The sequence below is a fragment of the Lissotriton vulgaris genome, chromosome 11, assembly GCF_964263255.1.
Source record: "Lissotriton vulgaris chromosome 11, aLisVul1.2, whole genome shotgun sequence".
Classification (NCBI taxonomy): domain Eukaryota; kingdom Metazoa; phylum Chordata; class Amphibia; order Caudata; family Salamandridae; genus Lissotriton; species Lissotriton vulgaris.
In genome coordinates, this window is record NC_141699.1 from 65860332 (window position 1) to 65880526 (window position 20195).

General features: G+C 49.8%; 1 protein-coding gene across 1 annotated transcript in view; it reads left to right on the forward strand.

The window, feature by feature from the left end:
* LOC147678984 (tRNA (32-2'-O)-methyltransferase regulator THADA-like) overlaps positions 1 to 20195 on the forward strand; it is a 291162-nt gene that overhangs the window by 169942 nt on the left and 101025 nt on the right. The window contains exons 17-18 of the mRNA XM_086942707.1: positions 7901 to 8086; positions 11029 to 11192. Of these exons, the coding sequence (XP_086798833.1) occupies positions 7901 to 8086; positions 11029 to 11192 (350 nt within the window). The remainder of the gene's footprint in view (positions 1 to 7900; positions 8087 to 11028; positions 11193 to 20195) is intronic.

A 20195-nucleotide genomic window follows, 5' to 3' on the forward strand; every position in this document is an offset into this window, starting at 1 on the left:
GAAAAAAACACCACGGCCCCCGAGGAGCGAAGAACGGGTCTCTCGCAAGACGAGATCCAGGAACGAGAAAAAACACGACTACATGAACTAGAAATGGCCCGGCTCAAAATGGATGTTGAACTTAAGTTGGCCGAACAAAAACTGAGCTTAGAGCACCTGCGTCTCCGAGAAGAAAGAGAGGAAAAACAGAGACAAAGGGAGCTCGAGGAAAAGAGACTGGCATATGAACACGAGCGCAAATTAGCGGAGATAGACTTACGCAAGCAGAACAAAGAATTAGGGGTGCCCGAGCATCCCCACACCCCAGGGACAACAGATAAGAAGGTACACATCCCCAAGGATGTCGTTCGAGAATACTTCCGAGAGGACGACATCCAGCAATGGTTCAAGGCCTACGAAATCGCTATGACCGCCCACCGGATCGATCGAAGCGACTGGGGAGCCGGTCTATGGGGGAGATTCCTCAATGAGGGCCGCGATGCCCTGCTACAGCTCCCGGACCACCAGATGACCTCCTATGACCACATGAAAGCTGCCCTCCTCACCCGCTATGGGCTCACACCCGAGATGTACCGTCAGAGGTTCCGAGACTGCACCCGCATCCCGGGTACAACTTGGGTGGACTATGTGAACTATTTTAGCCGAGCCTTCGAGGGCTGGATCAAAGGAAGCAATGTCACAACTTACGAACAACTATTCAATCTCATGGTGTGGGAGCATCTATCAAACAATTGCTTCATTGAGCTCCGGCAGCACCTCCTCGACAGCAAATTGACTGATCCACGGCAGCTCGCAGCCGAGGCTGACCGGTGGGAAATCACCAGAGTGGGCCGAAATGGATCCTATGAACAGAACCGGAACAACAACGGTCAGCACCGTCCCCGAGGAGGAGGAGGGGGCCAAGGACGAGGAAGAGACAACGCTCCGGTCGCCCCCGCTACCAGCACCACCCCCCCCGGCCAACCGGGGCAGCACCCCAGCGCGACCGGGATACAGAGCCAATGTCACGTGTCACCGATGCCAACGAGTCGGCCACTATGCAAACGACCCAAATTGCCCACAGTACCAGAGCCCAAGACCCCGCCAAGTGGCCGCTGCTGCCCTGGGGGAAGAACAGATCTCCGAGGAGCAAGAAGAATATGAACAAGAGCATCAAGAATGGGAGCCAGCCGACATGGCTCTAGCATGCTTAGGGGGGAAAGACATGGTCCCGCGGGTCCCCCTACCCGCTAACACCCGGAAGTACAGCCAATGGGTGAGCATCAATGGACGCCAGGCCGAAGCCCTCCGTGACACCGGGGCCAGTGTAACAGCCGTCCGCTGTCACCTGGTGACCCCAGAACAGTTCCTACCAAACATTCTCTGCCTTGTCCGTTCAGCCGATAACTCGGAGAGTCTATGCCGGATGGCCTGCGTCCCTTTCGAATGGGGAGGGGTCTCCGGCATGTTGAAAGTGACGGTCCGGGATGATGCCCCCGTAGACTGCCTCCTGGGAAATGACCTTGAAAGCTCTCCGTGGGCAGCCGTAGAACGAAGAGAACACCTGGGGATGTTAGGCATCCCGGACTGGGCGTGCGTCACCACCCGGTCCATGGCCACCCGTGCCAATCCCCGACCGGAGGAACCCGAATGGCCGGCGCCTCCTCCCCCGGTCGCCCCAGTCGAAGACACCGACCGTGCCGTCCCCCCAGAACCAGCTCAACCTCCGGACCTCGCTGGCCTCGACCAGTGGCATCAAGAGGGGGGGCCCACACAGGAGCAATTTCGCCAAGAGCAGAAGACCTGTCCCTCCCTCGAGGGACTCCGCCAACAAGCCCTCGCCCAGAGCGCCGGGGATACCTCCGGAACACATTGGATTTACTGGGACAATGATCTGCTATACAGTGAGCAAAGGATCGCGGAGCTGGGGGCCAGCCGAGTGCTAGTGGTGCCCCTCCGTTTTAGAGACTTCTTGCTAAACCTGGCCCACGATGTCCCCCTGGCTGGACACCTGGGTCAGGATAAAACCTACAGCCGCCTAGTGACCCACTTCTTCTGGCCCAAAATGAGGAATGATGTACTCCAGCACTGCCGATCTTGCCCCACGTGCCAAGCCAGTGGAAAGAGCGGCCGCAAACTAAAAGCCCCCCTGCAACCATTTCCCGTGGTCACCACCCCGTTCGAGAGGGTCGGGATAGACATTGTGGGGCCCCTGGACCCCCGTACAAAACAAGGACATCGGTTCATCCTGGTACTGGTGGACCACGCCACCCGCTACCCCGAGGCTGTTCCCCTGCGAACTGTGACAGCCCCGGTAGTCGGCCGGGCCCTGATGGGGATCTTCTCCCGTGTGGGCTTCCCCCGAGAAGTCGTCAGCGACAGAGGCACGAACTTTATTTCTAAATATATGAAGTCCCTCTGGCAACAGTGTGGGGTCACCTACCGATTCACGACCCCCTATCACCCTCAAGGAAACGGACTCGTTGAGCGGTTCAACCGCACGCTCAAAGGGATGATTGGGGGGTTGGAAGAGCCCCTCCGTCGCCAGTGGGATGTGCTGCTGCCGTGCCTCCTCTTCGCATATCGAGAGGTCCCCCAGAAGTCCCTCGGCTTCAGCCCATTTGAATTATTGTATGGACATCCCGTACGGGGGCCTCTCAGCCTAGTCAAGGAAGGCTGGGAAATGCCCCCTCTAAAGAATCCTCCAGATGTCTTCAAATACCTCCTAACCCTCCGCAACCAGACCCGACGGTTCAGAGAGCTGGCAAAAGCAAACTTGGAGGCCAGTCAAGAGGACATGAAAAAGTGGTATGACCAAAATGCCTCCTCCATCGAATTTGAACCCGGACAACAGGTATGGGTGATGTCCCCCACCGAACCCTGCGCCTTGCAAGACAAGTGGACGGGGCCCTTCAAAGTAGTCGAGCGCAAGGGTCCTGTCACCTATCTCATCGACATGGAATCTTCACGGAACCCCCTCCGAGTCCTCCACGCTAATAGACTGAAACCCCACTTTGTACGTTCAGAACTCAGCCTCCTGATGGCCACAGACAATGGAGCCGAAGAAGATTCCGAACCCCTCCCTGACCTCCTACGGACTCGGGAGAAAGATGGCTCTGTGGATGGGGTCCGACTCTCGGAGGCCCTCACCCTGGAACAACGCCAAGAATGTCGAGACCTTCTGTTGCAGTTCGCCGGCCTGTTTTCCCTCACCCCAGGTGTCACTTCCTGGTGTGTGCACGACGTGGACACGGGGGACAGCCCCCCTATCCGCCACCGGGCCTACCGCGTACCAGATCGGGTACGGGCCTGCATCCAGGAAGAAGTAACCAAAATGCTCACGCTCGGGGTCATTGAGCCCTCAGACAGCCCCTGGGCCAGCCCAGTAGTACTGGTCCCCAAAGCAGCCCCTCCCGGCACCACACCGGAACTCCGGTTCTGCGTCGACTACCGGGGCTTGAATGCGGTCACCAGAACGGACGCCCACCCCATCCCCCGGGCAGACGAGCTAATCGACCGCCTGGGAGCTGCCCGCTACCTCAGTATTTTCGACCTGACGGCGGGCTATTGGCAGATCGGCCTCACACCCCGGGCCCAAGAACGATCTGCATTCTCCACTCCTGATGGCCATTATCATTTCAAGGTCATGCCCTTCGGCATGAAGAATGCTCCAGCAACATTTCAGCGGCTCGTCAATCAGGTCTTGGCCGGGCTCGAAGGATTCAGCGCCGCCTACCTAGACGACATCGCTGTGTACAGCCACCATTGGTCCGACCACCTCCACCACCTCCGAGCGGTGCTACAGGCCCTTCAGCGAGCTGGCCTCACGATCAAGGCCAGCAAATGCCAAATTGGTCAGGGGTCCGTAACCTACCTCGGACACCAGGTGGGAAGCGGCCTGGTGGCCCCTCTGCAGCTCAAGATTGCCGCCATCCAGTCCTGGCAGCCCCCCATCACCCAGACCGAGGTACGCGCCTTTCTGGGACTCACGGGCTATTACAGACGGTTCGTGAAAGACTATGGTACCATAGTGGGGCCCCTCACAGAACTCACGTCCAAAAATCAACCCAAGAAGGTCAACTGGACCCCAGATTGTCAAACAGCCTTCGAACAACTGAAGGCCGCCATGTGCTTCGCCCCTGTGCTCCAGGCCCCCGACTACAGCCGGGAATTCGTCGTCCAGACGGATGCCTCCGACCACGGCATTGGGGCGGTCCTGTCTCAATTGAACACCGAAGGCCTTGATCAGCCAGTTGCCTTCATCAGCAGGCGACTCCTACCTCGAGAACAACGCTGGAGCACCATCGAGAGGGAGGCCTTCGCTGTGGTATGGGCCCTCAAAAAGCTCCGGCCCTACCTATTTGGCACACACTTCCGGGTGCAGACCGACCATCGACCCCTGCAGTGGTTGATGCAGATGCGGGGGGAGAACCCAAAACTACTACGTTGGTCCATCTCCCTACAAGGGATGGACTTCACTGTTGAACACCGGCCTGGGCCAGATCACGCCAACGCGGATGGCCTGTCCCGCTTTTTCCGCCTCGACGAGGAGAGTCCCCAAGAGGATGGGTGACTCTCCCCGCCTTCAGCTGGGGGGGACGCATGTTGGACAGGCCACGTGAAGGGCCGCTCCCCCTCTGCCCGACCAGGCCCGAGCCCGGCCCCTCAAGTGTCACACACCACCACTTCACGTTTTCCGTCCCCTCCGGGACCCTTGCCTCTGAACATATCGACCTCGTGGGCCCGATCCACTACCAGCCCGCGCGCCGAGCCTGGGCGCCATCTTGGACACTCCACCACGAGGCCGCATGGCCCCCGATCGACCCCAACCCTGGGCCTGGCCAGGCCTCAGACATCCCGGCACCACCATCCACCCAGGAGGTGAGCGGACTACTTGGCAGGTCAATGGGAGAAAGAGGTGTCGATGGCTCTCCCCCGCCAGGTACCGCTCGCCCACAACCTCCCCGGGCGCTGCCTCCACCCCCCTGCTGGGTGTCTGGACTCCCTCATCCCGGACCCCCCGACCTCCGAGTGCGAGGGTCCGGACATCAAAGGGCACCAGCCCTATAACTGGGGCAGCTCCAGAGCAGGAAGTCAGTTGTATCCTGGAGTCGAGAGACGCAGAGAAGAACTCATCCTTGACGGGCTATTGGCGCTGCCGTAGCTCTGCCTTGCGAACTATCGTCCTGCCTGCTGGCGCTGCCGCAACCTTCGTAAACCTTCATCGTCGTCGGGACCTGCTGGCGTGGCCGCGGACCATTTGTAACTACCATCTCCATCGGGACCTGCTGGCTCCGCCGCGGACCGTCGCTTCCTTCGTCCGTCCCGGGACCTGCTGGCTCCGCCGCGGCCCGATCATCTAGAACGCCGAGCTCGAGGATTGAGAGCTATTTTCATCTATTGGTAACAAGACTGTCCCGCTACCCCTTTTCCCAATCCAGAGACCAGAACCGAGGGGACCCCTGAGTCCAGACCTCCTTGTATCATTTTACCATACTTAAAGAAGTGCTTATAAAGTATCGTTAAACCTTATCCTGGTGTGGTGTCCGTCTGTAGGGGGGAAGTTACTTGTCTGTACGATCGCTGGAGACGGCTCTCCCCGGAGACCTCTCCCCTTATCCTCGGCCGACCTCCCGGTCCGTCCAACATAGGGGTAAAGGTGTCTCCCCTAAAGGAGCAGTCGCCATCATTATGCCCTGGCTGCGTCTCATTGTCCCTGATCGTACAACACCTATCGGGCGCCTTCAAAGGTTGTTGCCTGCTTGAAAAAACATCGCCTCCGACCAATGGGTGTTGGTTATCATCCAACATGGTTATTTTCTGGAGTTCACTTCCACACCTCCCATCATTCCACGTCGTGAAGGCAAACTCTCCCTAGAGCCTCAAAAGATATCATGGAAGAGGTCCCAGCGCTTCTTTTCAAAGAGGCCGTAGAACCCATCCCCCACTATAAGCAAGGCACAGGAGTATACTTTCTCATTCCCAAAAAAGATGGTTTCCTGCAACCCATTCTGGACCTCAAGCCTCTGAAACATATACATTCTTTCTGCGCACTTCTACATGGTTACTCTCCTGGATGTCATTCCGCTGCTACAAGGCGACTTCATGGCCGCGCTCGACCAGAAGGACTCCTATTTCCACATGCCTATCCACCCAGCACATCGCCGGTATCTCGGGTTTATAGTCAGCGGAAATCCTTACCAGTTCTAGGTGCTCTCTTTCAGGGTCACCACTGCACACAGGGAGTTCACCAAGTGTCTTGCAGTAGTGGCTGCTCACCTGGGCAGACAAGGAGTCGATGGCTTCCCCTATCTAGAAGAGTGGCTTGTAAAGAGTGCCAGCTCTCAAAACTGCTGTGAACACACTCTGCTCACAATAAACCTCCTTCACCAACTAGGGTTTACCATCAGCCCTATCTGGGGTCTATTCTCAACTCAGAAGTTGGCATGCCTTCTTCATATGCTGCCAGAATACAGTCCTTCCAGACACTAATCCCTCTCTTTCAACCAGGCCACCAAGTCACTATCAGGACAGTCATGCGCATCCTCAGAAGGATGGCCTCCTGTATTGCTATATAATGCCCCATGCCTGGTTGTTCATGCTTCTGCACAGGAGTGCTTAGAGCTCTACATGTCTTAAACAGATGCTTACTGGGTAACATTTTGCTTAATGCCCCAAAAAATAAATTAGATACACCTCCCTTCCTGAAGATACAGGCTACAAACCTCACACCGAAAGGTAATCCAGTAACAAATCTCATCCCCAATAAGAAATCTTAGACTAGTCTCTCACACCTCAAACAGATGACTAAAGCAAATCTCATCTTCATAGAGAAAACTGTGACCGACACTCCCTGCAGCCCTGCCTAACCATAAAAGAAAGTGACGATAGTCCTCTCGCTCCCACCCCAGGAACCCTGTGACTTACCTTTCACTTTCCAAGGAGAAACTGATAAAAGACCTTTCACCTCCCAAAGAGAAACCTGTGACTTTTCACTTCCCAAAGAGAAACCAAGGACAGACCTTACACCTCTAAAGAAAATCTAAGGGCAGACCTCAACTTTAAACAGTAGCCCGGGACAAAGAAATATCCTTGCCAAACTGAATTGGTGCAGACAACACCCCTTTAGAAGAACCTCAAAGAGAAACCTGGTAAAGTCTGGCCCCTTACTTTCCAAAGAAAAACCAGGGGCAGACGTACCGCATTCCTAAGAGAACCCTGGACAGGCCTAATATTTCAAAGGCGAAATTGACTCCGTCCTCGCAGTCAAAAAGTAACTTGGTCCAGAGGTCTTTTGCCTTTCAAAGAGACGTTTGATGCAGACCTATTCCCTGTTAAAGAGAGACCTGGGATAGACTGTTTCTTTCCGACCGAGGATGATAATACAGACACTCACATTCCTCTGAGAAAGTATTTTAAGGCCTCTCATATTCTGGTTAGAAGGATTTGACATGAATTATCTCACACAAAAATATTCAGACCGTTTTTTCTTGTTTCACTTGAAAAGTCTGAGAAATGTCTCTCCCCAGACAAGTTTGGGTAGACCACTCCTCAGCAGCAGATACATATGGGGCAAGTTTCTACACCTAATGCTGGAATCTGGAACAGATCTTATCTCCTCATGCAGATCAGCTGGAAGCAGACTGCTCATCTCATGGGCAGTGATGTCTGAAGGTTAAATTAGACTTGCTTTTCACTAGTAAGCGGAGTAAGCTTCTTTCCGAGCAGAGGTGGATAACTCTGACAAAACCTCAGGCTCCTCAAAGAATACAGGAGTACTGGTAAGTCCATTTTCAAAGGTTGGCTCAATACTGTTTTGAGGTTTCCTTGGCAGAAGTTGAGAATTCACGATATATTGTAAAGTGTGTGTGTGTGTATGTAAGTGTTTGAGATGGCAGTTAACAATAATTATCTATTTCAGGTGTAATCTTAGCCATCCGGCAGTGTCTGTTGGAAGCTCCTCAGGTGATGGACTGTTTGCAGAAGATGGAATTAAGGCACTACTGGAAGGAGTTGATCAAGAATTTGGTAACCACAGTAAGCGATATTGGCATCTTCCTCCTGCGGGTGCTCTATGGCAAGCAAGAGGCAACCGTTGAACAACCAGGTGAGGTTAAAGGTGTGCGTTCAGCACATTCAGAGTACAGAAGGGAGAGACCTGACTATTGAGGTGGGGATCAGTCAGCTGAAAAGTTTAAAGGAAGGTGGCCTTGGGACTGTCATAGCACCTATAATAGTACTACCCACAAAGAGGGAAACTCGGTGATAGAGAAGTGTTGTGCAGAAGGTAGTGTCAAGACTGTAAGAGCATGTTCAATGCCCCAGGGGGAGTCGAGGGGACAGAGACCCCGAGTTAGATGGTCTAGAGACTGTCAAAGAACCACCAACATGTTCAACCCACAGAGAGGGAAGACCAAAGCAGATAAACAGAGCTCAGAACTGTAAGAGAACCAACATTCCTGCAGTATATTCTGGGCTTAGAGATTGAACCTCATTACAGGGAGGGCAAGGAGAACACCGCCTCAAGCACGTGAAGGAACCAACATTTTTACGAAACATTAAGCCCACAGAGAGCGAAATGCAACAACAGAGAAACAGAGTACAGAATGTAGTGTCAAGCGTGCAAGAGTCCCAGCATCAGTAAAGTATGTTCAACTAACAGCAAGACTGAGGACAGAGACACAACACTGAAGGTAGTTGCAAGAGGGTAACCTAGACCTTTTGGCCACCGTACCCGCTGCACTTTTCTAATCATGGCCCTTGTGCCTGCAAGATAACTGCACTTGTGACTGCTTGTTAGTAGTAAAATATAGCAAACATCGGTGTTCAGTGGGTTTCCTAGACCTTTTGGCACCTGTGCCACTGTGCGTGCTGCCCCATTGAAATCATGACACGAGTGCCTGCAAGGACAAATGAGGACATTTTTATATCCAGTAATATATGGTTCCGAAAAAGGTGCTGTTGCAGATGGAATACATAATTATTGTGTATACTAAATATAAACTCAAAAGCTTTCATGAAAAATGCCTTTAAACTATTCCAACTCTCCACAACGAGATGCCACAGATGTCATAAATAAAGCCTATGCCCTACACATCACAGTGAAAACCAAGCTCTGTTAAATTGTGTTACATAGTCGCTGACTCTTTCCTGTGAAAAGATCTCCTTGTGTGCTGCACAGTGAATGTGCTATAAACAGTGTAAATTCCCCATATGACCATATGTTAGTTGATGCTGAGACTGAAATGCAGGTTTGTACTTTATTGCTAAAAATGCAGTTTCACAAATTAAATGGACTCACCAAAGAAGAGAAAGTTTGCAAAAAACGTGCAAATGTTTTGTGCAGATGAAGAACGAGACACCTTTTGAGATGGCTATGTCTAAAATAAAACTTTAAAAAAGGACACAAGCAGGTTCCATGGAGAAAGTACACTCCATTCCTCTTTCATATAAACGCTCTCACTTTCAGGTCAGCTGAAAGCAAAAGAAACACCAGGCTCCCCCAAAAACACAGCTTGACATTTGAACTTGATCTTTGATCACCCAGCAAATGTGGCAAGATAAGAACAAGATTTAAAGGCTTGTTTATGGCAGAAAACAAGTTCCTGAAAGAATACTGTAAACGCAGCTAAGCATGGGGTGGTCCGAACTCAAGCTGCACAGGCTAAAGCAAATAAAGCTAGCAAATCGAAAGCCAGAAAACGTGAGTTACTAACCACAAAGCCAATAGCAAGCCAGGGGCGGAATGTATTCCGAGTCAACTTTCTGAAAAGTCCTCAAGACGTCTTTCTCATAGCCAGACAGCTTTGCTGTCTAGTAGGTGGCAACCTTAAAAGGGTTACATAGTTATGGACTGTTGCAGAGCTGCATACCAGGGTTTCATGATGTCATCAGCTAGCAGTGTATTATGGTTCCTCTATTTATCTAAACTGCTAATTTAAAAAGTACTACATTTTGTCAGCCGACAGTGCACTAACCCAAGCTGTATGCACACACTGCGAGTGGGTGGTTCTAACCCCAAAGCCTTTCTCAAGATACTTACTTGCTATGTTTTAAATTATTTTTAAGGTGCTTGGTCACCAATTTGGATTCTTGGTAACGCAGTGAGTGCGATTTTGTTTAAAAAATAATAATTTTGTAATTGAATTGCTAGTTGTATGCATCCTTTGGGATTATCAAACTAAAGGAACCAAACAAAGTTATTGGAAAGATCTTCCCATTGAATGCTTTGATTGAAGGAATTGAAGCTAACCTGGCTGATGAGGGGTGACCCCGAAACTGGGCCTAGGATGCTAGTGTCCAGTCCAGGGAGGACGTGGCTTGACAGTTTGGGCTGGACTGTTCCCATGAGGCACAGGTTCAAGACTGATTTGCATATGGCCAGGTCTAAACTGGGGTGGCAGAGTGGGCTAAAGAATGATGGATTTAACCCAGATCTCTTAATTGGCAGTAATTGTTTTGATTTGTTCTGCATTCTGTCCATCAAATGTGTGTCTTTTACATTTACATGAGAACCACTGACTTTGGGAATACTTTCCATTTAAATGTGCTTGTTAATTTATGATCCTTAAAATCTGCCATGACTCTGGCCCTCTTTAACCTTTGTTAGAGGAACCTGGTGCGGGCCTTCAGATCTATGCTCAAAGTTTCAAATTGTGCCCTCAGTTTAATTGTCAGGGCTGTTTCTGTGTTAAAACCTTGTCAAGTGACTTTTCCATAGGCATGTGTAAATACACTTACAGCAGTCAAGTCATGGATGTAAAGAATAAAGTGAAGACCAATGCAATTTTTGAGGAGGAAGAGGATGTCCAACAGCAATCATAGGTGAAACAACACTTTCTTAGTGGACAACACAGTATCCCAAATAGATTTGTAAATTGTGAGATGAAAACTCCAAAGAGGACAGAAATCATAGGATTGGTAGAGCGCTGTTAATGATTTGGAAAAGCTGCTTGGTGCCACCCTGCAGTGTTGGGAATAGCAGAGCCACTAGATAGAGTACAAGATATACGTCTGCTAAATTGCTCCTTTTATTTTCCTCTGTTGCAGCAGCTGCACCATCTTTCGCTGATATGGGACAAGCTATCCGCACACTCATCCAGCAGGGCAAAGGCTTGGAGCAGCCCCAGGAGGGGCATGAGGATGCAGAGGATTCAGTCCTGCTGTCGGAGGAACACAGCCTCATACTGACCTGCTGCTGGGTATCCATCAAGGTAAAGACCTCATAAAGCGTCACTGCATTTTACACTTCTCCTGTGGATCATTATGTGCATCCGGTGGTGCCCCACTTACTTATCCTCTACTCTTACATTCACCTTCTGTAGGTCACACTCGTACTACACAGACCCTTAACATTATGCCCTCCTTGTACAACCCTATTATTGGGCACCCTTTCTTCAGACCTTCTAATTCAGGGCCTTATTCCCAGGAACACCCATATACCCTCTCCAAGACCCTTACATTATACAGCTTGTATGAGGACGCTTCCATTATGCACCTCCTACCTGGTCTCCACCAAAGTCACCTTCTTCTAGACCCCTGTGTTTTACGTCTCATGCCAAGACCTGGTTATCTTGTAACTTGTCCTAGGATCGTCTCTCTGCACACCCCATCACATAATGCGCCTCCTGTCGGGAACTCTTCTGAGCCCCCACACCTGCATATTACGAGACCCCCCTTCATGCACCTTCTTGCAGGGCTCCATCAGTGTGACTATTTGGCTTGGTCTTCTGTCTGTACTAGGCTCATAGTACTGCATCCCTTCTGCCCGGCCTTCATTGCTGCACACTTCCTGTTTAAAAGTGCCTCTAGTTCATCCAGGTCCTCTGTTTGCTTTGTACCCTGATATTTTTAGTCTATTTTTTTGTTCTATGTAATAAAAAACTAGTACTAGGAACTAAAATAAAAAAGTGGTTTTACAATTCATATCTTACCTGGGCAGCTATTTTTTTTCATTGTTCAGCAACCAACAGTAGGAGACTACAGTGTCCTGTGATTAGCATACACATTATATGGTTTGTACATTCAAATACATGAAGAGCTTTTTCCATATTAAACTCGGCCCCTGTTCCCATTCTTTCATCCTTGTACCTGGACAACTACTGAGCTCTCTTGGGGGCAGAGGATAGGGCAAAGCTATTGATTTTAAAGAACAAGGTGCCCTCAATTGTATGTTAAAAGGATTCTTAGACCAAATTGTAGACCCCAATGGTCTAACCCTGCTCCAAAACCCAAACATTAAACTCTTCCTGACCGGAAATCATCACTGCGCACCTTTATCTAGGATCCGTTCTATGCACCCCTCTACGACCTCCGGGTTATTCTTCTCCTGCTGGAGGCTGACGGACCAATAGAAAGTTTAGTAAAGTAAGTAGTAAGTACAGTCTCATGGATATGCTCCTTTACCTTTGTTCAGATAGACACAAGCAAAATCCTGGAACTTGTATGTGGATAGAGCAAAAAAAGAAAAAAGGTGCAATGATATAATATCAGAACCTGTATATCTAAACCCTCTTATATATAATAGGCGGTAGGTGACTCTCTAAACCCTCATATAATTCTAAACTCTGTAATATGATAGGCAATTAGAAGGCTCTCTAAACCCTGTTATGTATATCTAAACCCTCTTATATATAATAGGCGATAAGTAGGCCCCATAAATTAATTTTATTGGTGCTCGTCTCTTTCCCATAATAAAAAAAAAAAGATCTAGCTAAATGTCAAAGCTGGGTGAAATAGTTTTTCAAGCCAGTGCCTGACTATGATGATCTGACCTGTGGATAAAGCAGCAAACGCTAATTTCTGCACCAGAGGTGGCAGCTCCTTACTGTCTCTATAGGTACCAATTACAATGCATGTGGTGTCCATTTGAGGTGTGTGATCCAGTAGTCTTTAGAGATTTCCTACCTTAATAATGCTGAAAGTTTGGACGGTTTATGCACATTTGCATGATCTGCATCTATTACATTACATCTTGCATAGTGGATTATTATTTTCCAATTCTTTTCTGGCTGTATAGAGCCTCCATAGTCTCTGCAGAGGGCTGAAGCGGGTGTTTGGGGCGGTCAGTTGTATAAGCTAGCTACACCAAATGCTTGCTGATGTTTGCTTGATGTTTTCCTCCTACCATCCTTGGTTTGCTGTTAATGATATGTCTTGCTCCTTCTCTATTAATACTGTGTAAAAACTAGGCCCTACATGCTTAGTAAAACCATTATCATATAAGTAGCTATGCTAACCAATACCCTTCTGAAATACTGTATGTTTTGTATGGCCGTGCAAAACTAAGGCATAGGTGGAAATTTATTTATTGTTGCATTTTACTTGAAGTTCTTTTTGACACACGTTTCGAGTTTTAACTATACCATTTTTTAATCTTTTGCAATCAGACTTACACTCCATTTAAAGATACACAGTGCACCAATTGTTTTAGTGGCAGAGTAAAGGCTTATTTGTAATCAAAACATTTTTAAAACTTTGGTGATCAAAACTTGAGAAAACCTGCTGCTTGTTCTAGGAAGAAGTTTTGGGAACATATGTATATATACTTTACCTTTGTTTAGTCAATAGCCCAGAAATATATCCTGAAACCAGGACTACAACACAACACAGTCCCCTTTAATCTATGCCTGCTGAGCCATGTAAAACTTATTGCACGTATTTGGGTACTGCACACATGATTGGCATTTTATTGATGGATAATGACTTTCGGATGGGTTCAGCTTCTAGTCTTGAAAATAGTGCTCCATTGCTCACGGGAGAGGCCGGGTTTCATAGTTTTGTGCATCTTTACTGTGATTACCTAGCGAGGATGGCATGGCAACCCATTGCGGGTGCATAGTAAGCGATTGCTGAATGACAGAACTTGGCACACTGTTACTCAGTTGTTTAATAATGGTTTCTGAGCATGACTGCAGGGCAACCACTCATCCTAAGGAGTTCCTGCAAGCATTCAGTGTAGAAGTTTCTATTGAATCTCAAATTAGTAATGAGTATTATTATTGGGGACATAAGCAAGTTTCTTATTTACAGGAAGCATGGTATTAGTTGCATAATATTATTATAAGAACATGCACGCAACGAACATCCTTGGTCCCGGTAGGTGGATACATGAAATGCTGTTAGTAGGGGTCTTTAATAAAAGCTTTGCCCTACATTATAAGTAGTCATGTGGCATAATGAATGATGACTGAGTATATCCCACCGGGAAGTGAAAATCACACCACATCCTCACACAACACTTCCTCAAGGTCCAGTCACTGTGCATTTTCTTCAGGAATCTACACTGTATGCTGCTCATTACCAACACCACAGTCTTTCTCCAGACCCTCTCCAAAGTCTGCTCACTTTATACCACCTTCCAAAGTTCTCTTCTTTGTAACTCCACCCTTTGTAGCTCCCCCCTTCCTCCTGACTACATAGCGCTGGAACCGGTATCGTAGCGCTAATCCCCCACCACTGCCACAGCCTAAATTATAATTTTACTTGTTATAATTATTCTTGTATCGCATTAGCACCCACTCTGCTGCGTAGCGCTCCACAGTGCTCTGGGTTTCTTCATTAGCTGAATTGCAAACGCTCCACATTGCCTGCCTATTCTGTATTTCAGTCTTGTGTCCGCTCCGCATTGCTTCTCATTTGCTCAGCATTTCAACTGTGCCCGTGTGTTTACTCGCATCGCCCACAGCGTCCTATTGCCTTGTTGTTGTTGTATCCATTTTGTTGTGCCTGCAGCCCGTCCCGCCCCCTACGCCCCCGCCTCCCAGCTCCCCCTCCCACGCTCCGCCCCCCTCCACTTCCCCATTTATATCAGATGCACCCACGCGCAGCGTTTACGCGTAGCGACCGCGCCCCATTCGCGCCGAATGTGCGCCAAAGGTAAGCCCGTCTAAGCCCGTCCGCGCCAAGCCCGCGCCCAGCGCCAGAATCCTGGCCCCCGTCCCACCCACCCCACCCGCATTACATACAACGCATCCACCCTCACAGCCCTTAACCCCGGTCGACTCCCCAACTGCATCCAAGCCGCTCCTGGACACACCCACGGACCCTTCACATGCAACTCCTGCAAGTATGACGGCACCAAGACCAACTCCTCATCCACTAACACCAAACAGAGATCTGACACCAACCACCTAAAATGCATCCTGCTCAACACCCGTTCGGTCCACAGACACGCCATCGACCTTTGGAATCTACTAGACACCATCTCTCCGGACGTCGCCTTCCTAACAGAAACATGGATGAACACCTCTTCTGCCCCAGACATCACCATTGCCATCCCGGAAGGCTACAAAATCATCCGAAAAGACCGTACCAACCAGACAGGAGGAGGCATCGCTATCGTCCATAAGAATTCCATCCGCATCTCAACCAGCTCAGACGTCAACCTCGCTAGCGCTGAACACCTTCACTTCCAGATCCACACCGACCCCAAAACCACACTCAGAGGCACCCTCCTCTACAGGCCACCTGGACCCCGTGCACAATACAGTGAAGACATCACTGACTTTATCACCCCACACGCCCTCCCCTCCGAGGATACATTCTACTGGGAGACCTCAACTTTCACCTGGAAAAAAGGAAACGACAGCAACACCACCCCCCTTCTGGACAATCTCGCCAACCTCGGACTCAAACAACTTGTTAATACCCCCACTCACTACGCAGGTCACACACTCGACCCTATCTTCACCTCCAGCAAACATATCTCCTTCAGTCACACCACAGTTCTCCACTGGACGGACCACAACTGCGTTCACTTTATCTACAAAAAGACCACAACCCACAACCATCCTCAACCTACTCTGCGAAGAAACTGGAACAAAATCACCATCGACCAGATCTCCTCATCGCTTCTTCAAAACCCCCCTCCCCACTCTTCGAACCCCAACCAAGCAGCCATTAACCTCACTCAATGGCTAACCAACAGCGCCGACAACCTAGCACCTCTGAAAAAATGTCAAATCAAACAAGGCAGCAAAAACGCCCCCTGGTTCAACGATGATCTTAAGAAATCCAAGAAACTCTGTCGCTCCCTTGAGAAGGCCTGGAAGAAAGACCCAAACACCAGCACCAGGGACGCCTTCAAAAACGCCACCCGCATACACCACCAACTGATCCGGTCCGCCAAGAAAGCCGCATTCAAAGACCGACTAGACAACAATGCCCACAACAGCAAGGAACTATTCAAACTCATCAAAGAGTTTACCAACCCCACTGCCAACTCCAACGACATCACTCCCTCTCAAGCCCTCTGCGACTCCCTAGCTTCGTTCTTCCACGACAAAATCGCAGACATCCACAACAGCTTCGACAACCAACCTGGAGACCAACCCACCCAACCTTCTGCCGCACCTTCACCCCCCTTGAACATCCTTAATAACTGGAACCCAATCTCCACTGAGGACACCATCCGCCTGATGAACTCCATCCATTCAGAATCCCCCACAGACCCATGCCCTCACCACATCTTCAATCTTCAAAAAAGCAGATTCCATCATAGCACCACATCTCCGAGACGTCATCAACTGCTCCCTCAACTCCGCCACCTTCCCGGAAAGCTGGAAACATGCCGAACTCAGCGCCCTTCTTAAAAAACCCACAGCTGACCCCACTGAACTCAAAAACTACCGCCCCATCTCGCTCCTTCCATTCCCGGCCAAAGTCATTGAGAAAGCTGTCAACAACCAGCTCGCCGCCTTCCTCGAAACCAACAAATCCCTCGACTCCTCACAGTCCGGCTTCCGAGCCAAACACAGCACTGAGACCGCACTCATCGCAGCAACGGACGACATCCGAACTCTACTGGACAATGGAGACACAGTCGCCCTCATCCTCCTCGACCTCTCCGCAGCCTTCGGCACAGTCTGTCATAGCACCCTGTTACAACGCCTCAGAAACATTGGAATCCAATGAAAAGCACTGGAATGGATCACCTCGTTCCTTGCCGGAAGAACTCGGAGAGTCCGCCTTCCACCATTCAAGTCAGAGGCCACTGAAGTCATTTGCGGCGTGCCACAAGGATCTTCACTCAGCCCCACCCTCTTCAACGTATACATGAGCCCCCTCGTGGCCATAGCACGCCAACACACCCTCAACATCATCTCCTACGCAGACGACACTCAACTGATCCTCTCTCTCACCAAAGACCCTTACACCACCAAAACCAACCTACATGAAGGAATGAAAGAAGTAGCTGATTGGATGAAGCTCAGTCGTCTGAAACTGAATTCAGACAAAACAGAAGTCCTTATCTTAGGTACCTCCCCCTCCGCCTGGGACGACTCTTGGTGGCCAGAGGCCCTTGGAAAAGCACCCATCCCGACGGACCACGCACGGAACCTGGGCGTCATACTAGACTCCTCTCTCTCGATGACCAGACAAGTCAACGCCGTTTCATCATCTTGCTTCAACACTCTTCGCATGCTCAAAAAAACATTCCGCTGGATCCCCACCGAAACTAGAAAAACGGTCACCCACGCACTGGTTACAAGCCGCCTGGACTACGGAAACACCCTATACGCCGGTACCACCGCAAAACTTCAGAAAAAACTCCAACGCATCCAGAACGCATCAGCCAGACTCATACTAGACATCCCGCGTAAAGACCACATCTCTGATCACCTGAAAAACCTCCACTGGCTCCCTGTCGATAAGAGGATAACATTCCGCCTCCTAACCCACGCACACAAAGCACTTTACGAACTCGGACCCGAATGCCTCAACACACCCCCTCCCGCTAGCTACGCTCTTCCAACCAAGCCCTTGCTGCTGTACCTCGCATCAACAAAACCACCATGGGAGGAAGATCCTTCTCCTACCTGGCGGCTAAAACCTGGAACTCACTTCCCATCCACCTTCGCCTTACTCAGAACCACCTAGCATTCAGAAAGCAACTTAAAACCTGGATATTCGACAAGTAATTCCCCACCCTTCTTCAAGCGCCTTGAGACCCTCTGGGTATGTAGCGCGCTATATAAATCAACTGAATTGAATTGAATTGAATACCACACCACCTCCCAGGGCCATTCTTGCTCTCCTTCTCTAAAGTCTAGTACCTTCTCCCACAGCTCCTATTCTAAAGACATCCTCACGGATTCTAAACTACCACCTAATAAAAGACCACACCACCCCCTGGGACTCATCCACTGCACCATCTGGCAGAATGAATGAATGAATGAATGAATTTGGTATTTGTATAGCGCATGGCTGCCCGGAAGCGTCCCAGCGCTGTGATTGCAGACCAACAACTGAGGATAGAGGCTGAGGGGGAAGGGAAAAGGTTATTGTGGAAAAAGGTGAGTTTTGAGAAGCTTTCGGAATTTCATATGATTAGGTTCAGACCGGAGTTGGATTGGGAGAGAGTTCCAGAGGGTTGCGGCGACCACCGGGAAACGGCGTCCACCAGTACGAGCTCTTTTAGTTCGGTGGACCTTGGCCAGGTTGCCTTGCGCTGACCGTAAGGGTCTGTTCGGGGTGTATGGGTAGAGCATAGATTTCAGCATTGGGGGTCCTTGGTTTTGCATAGCTCTATGGGTGGTACAAAGGGACTTGAATTTGACCCTTTCGCGTATCGGCAACCAGTGCAGTGTCTTAAGGGCAGGTTTGGCTGAAACTCTACGGGGGGTGCCAGTGAGTATCCTTGCAGCGGCATTTTGTGTTCGCTGCAGGACATTGAGCGTGACTTCAGGGGCACCCAAAAAAAGGGCATTGCAATAGTCTAATCTTGATAATATTAGACCTTGCATAAGCATTTTCTGGGAGGTTGCGGGAAGTAGTGGAAGACTCTTCCTGGTAGATCGAAGTAGACCAACACAGGTGCCGGCTGTTTTTTTGGCTTGTGTTGTCATGGAAAGATTCTGTTCCAGCCAGAAGCCTAGACTTTTGATTTCAGTTTTAGGCTGGGGGATGGGTCCTAGGCATGAAGGTCACATAGCAATGGGGAGGGATGGTGGTTGGTGTCCCAAGAGCATAAGCTCGGTCTTTGACCCATTGAGCTTGAGCCTTGAGTTAGACATCCAGGCATGTATACCTTCTAGGCAGTCATGGAGGTTTTTGATTTTTTCTTCCTCGAGTGAAAATGATACGATCATTTGGGTGTCGTCAGCGTAGGTGACGGCTTTTATCCCAAATGGGGAGACCACATCCTCCAGGGGGGCCATATATGTATTAAACAGTGTAGGGCTCAGTGAAGAGCCCTGGGGGACCCCACACTGGAGGGAAAGGATATCTGATCGGACGTTCCCTTCACAAACCTGGAAGGTACGGTTTTCTAAGAAGGAGGAGAGCCAACATAGTGCCGTGCTTCTCACTCCTAGTTCAGATAGGATCTTGTGGTCCACCGTATCAAATGCAGCGCTTAGATCCAGGAGGATCAGTAAGACCGATCCCCCTGAATCCAAGATGCATCTAGCCTCCTCTACCACTTTCAGGAGGGCTGTTTCGGTCCCCTGGCCTGGTCGGAAGCCTGTTTGTGAGGGTCGAAGAAGATTATTGGATTCTAGGAAGGCTGACAATTGCTGGTTAACTGCCTTCTCTGCGATTTTGCTCAAGCCAGGCAGGAGAGAGATCGGTCGAAGGTTGGATAGGTCTGATGGGTCATGTCCTGTTTTTTTCTGTAATGCCTTGACCATGGCATGCTTCCAGCTGGGGGGAACCACTCCTTGGCCCAGCGAGGTATTAATAAGGTTAGTGGCCAGGTGGGATATGGTAGGTCCGACTTGTTTTAAGATTCGAATAGGAGCAGGGTCGTTGGGGGAGCCGCTTTTCAGGTCTGACAGGGCTTTCAGAAAGTCATCGTTAGACAGTTGGTTAAAGCTGTCGAGGGTGGGTCTTGGGGTAGGGGGGAGGGGGCAGCAGGGGGATTGCTGTCTGATTTGGGCGGGAGTGACTGCAGAATGTTGGTAATCTTGCTTTGGAAGAAGCCCGCTATTTGGTTGCATCTGGCAACTGAGGGTTGTTGAAAAGAGGGGGGGGTGGGTATTTTGCGAAGTTCTTTGACTATTTTGTAAGTCTCTCGGGATGAGCTAGATGCATCTTTGATTTTTTTGTCAAAGAATGAGGCTTGGGCTGCTTTCCGTGCTGCTTTATAGATCCTCATTGCAGTTCTATACTCTTCCTTGATGAGGGGGTCCCAGTTTTTTCTCCACTTTCTCTCATGGATTTTACAAATTTTTCGTAGGTTCCTGAGTTCTTGTGAGAACCAAGGCGACTTAAAG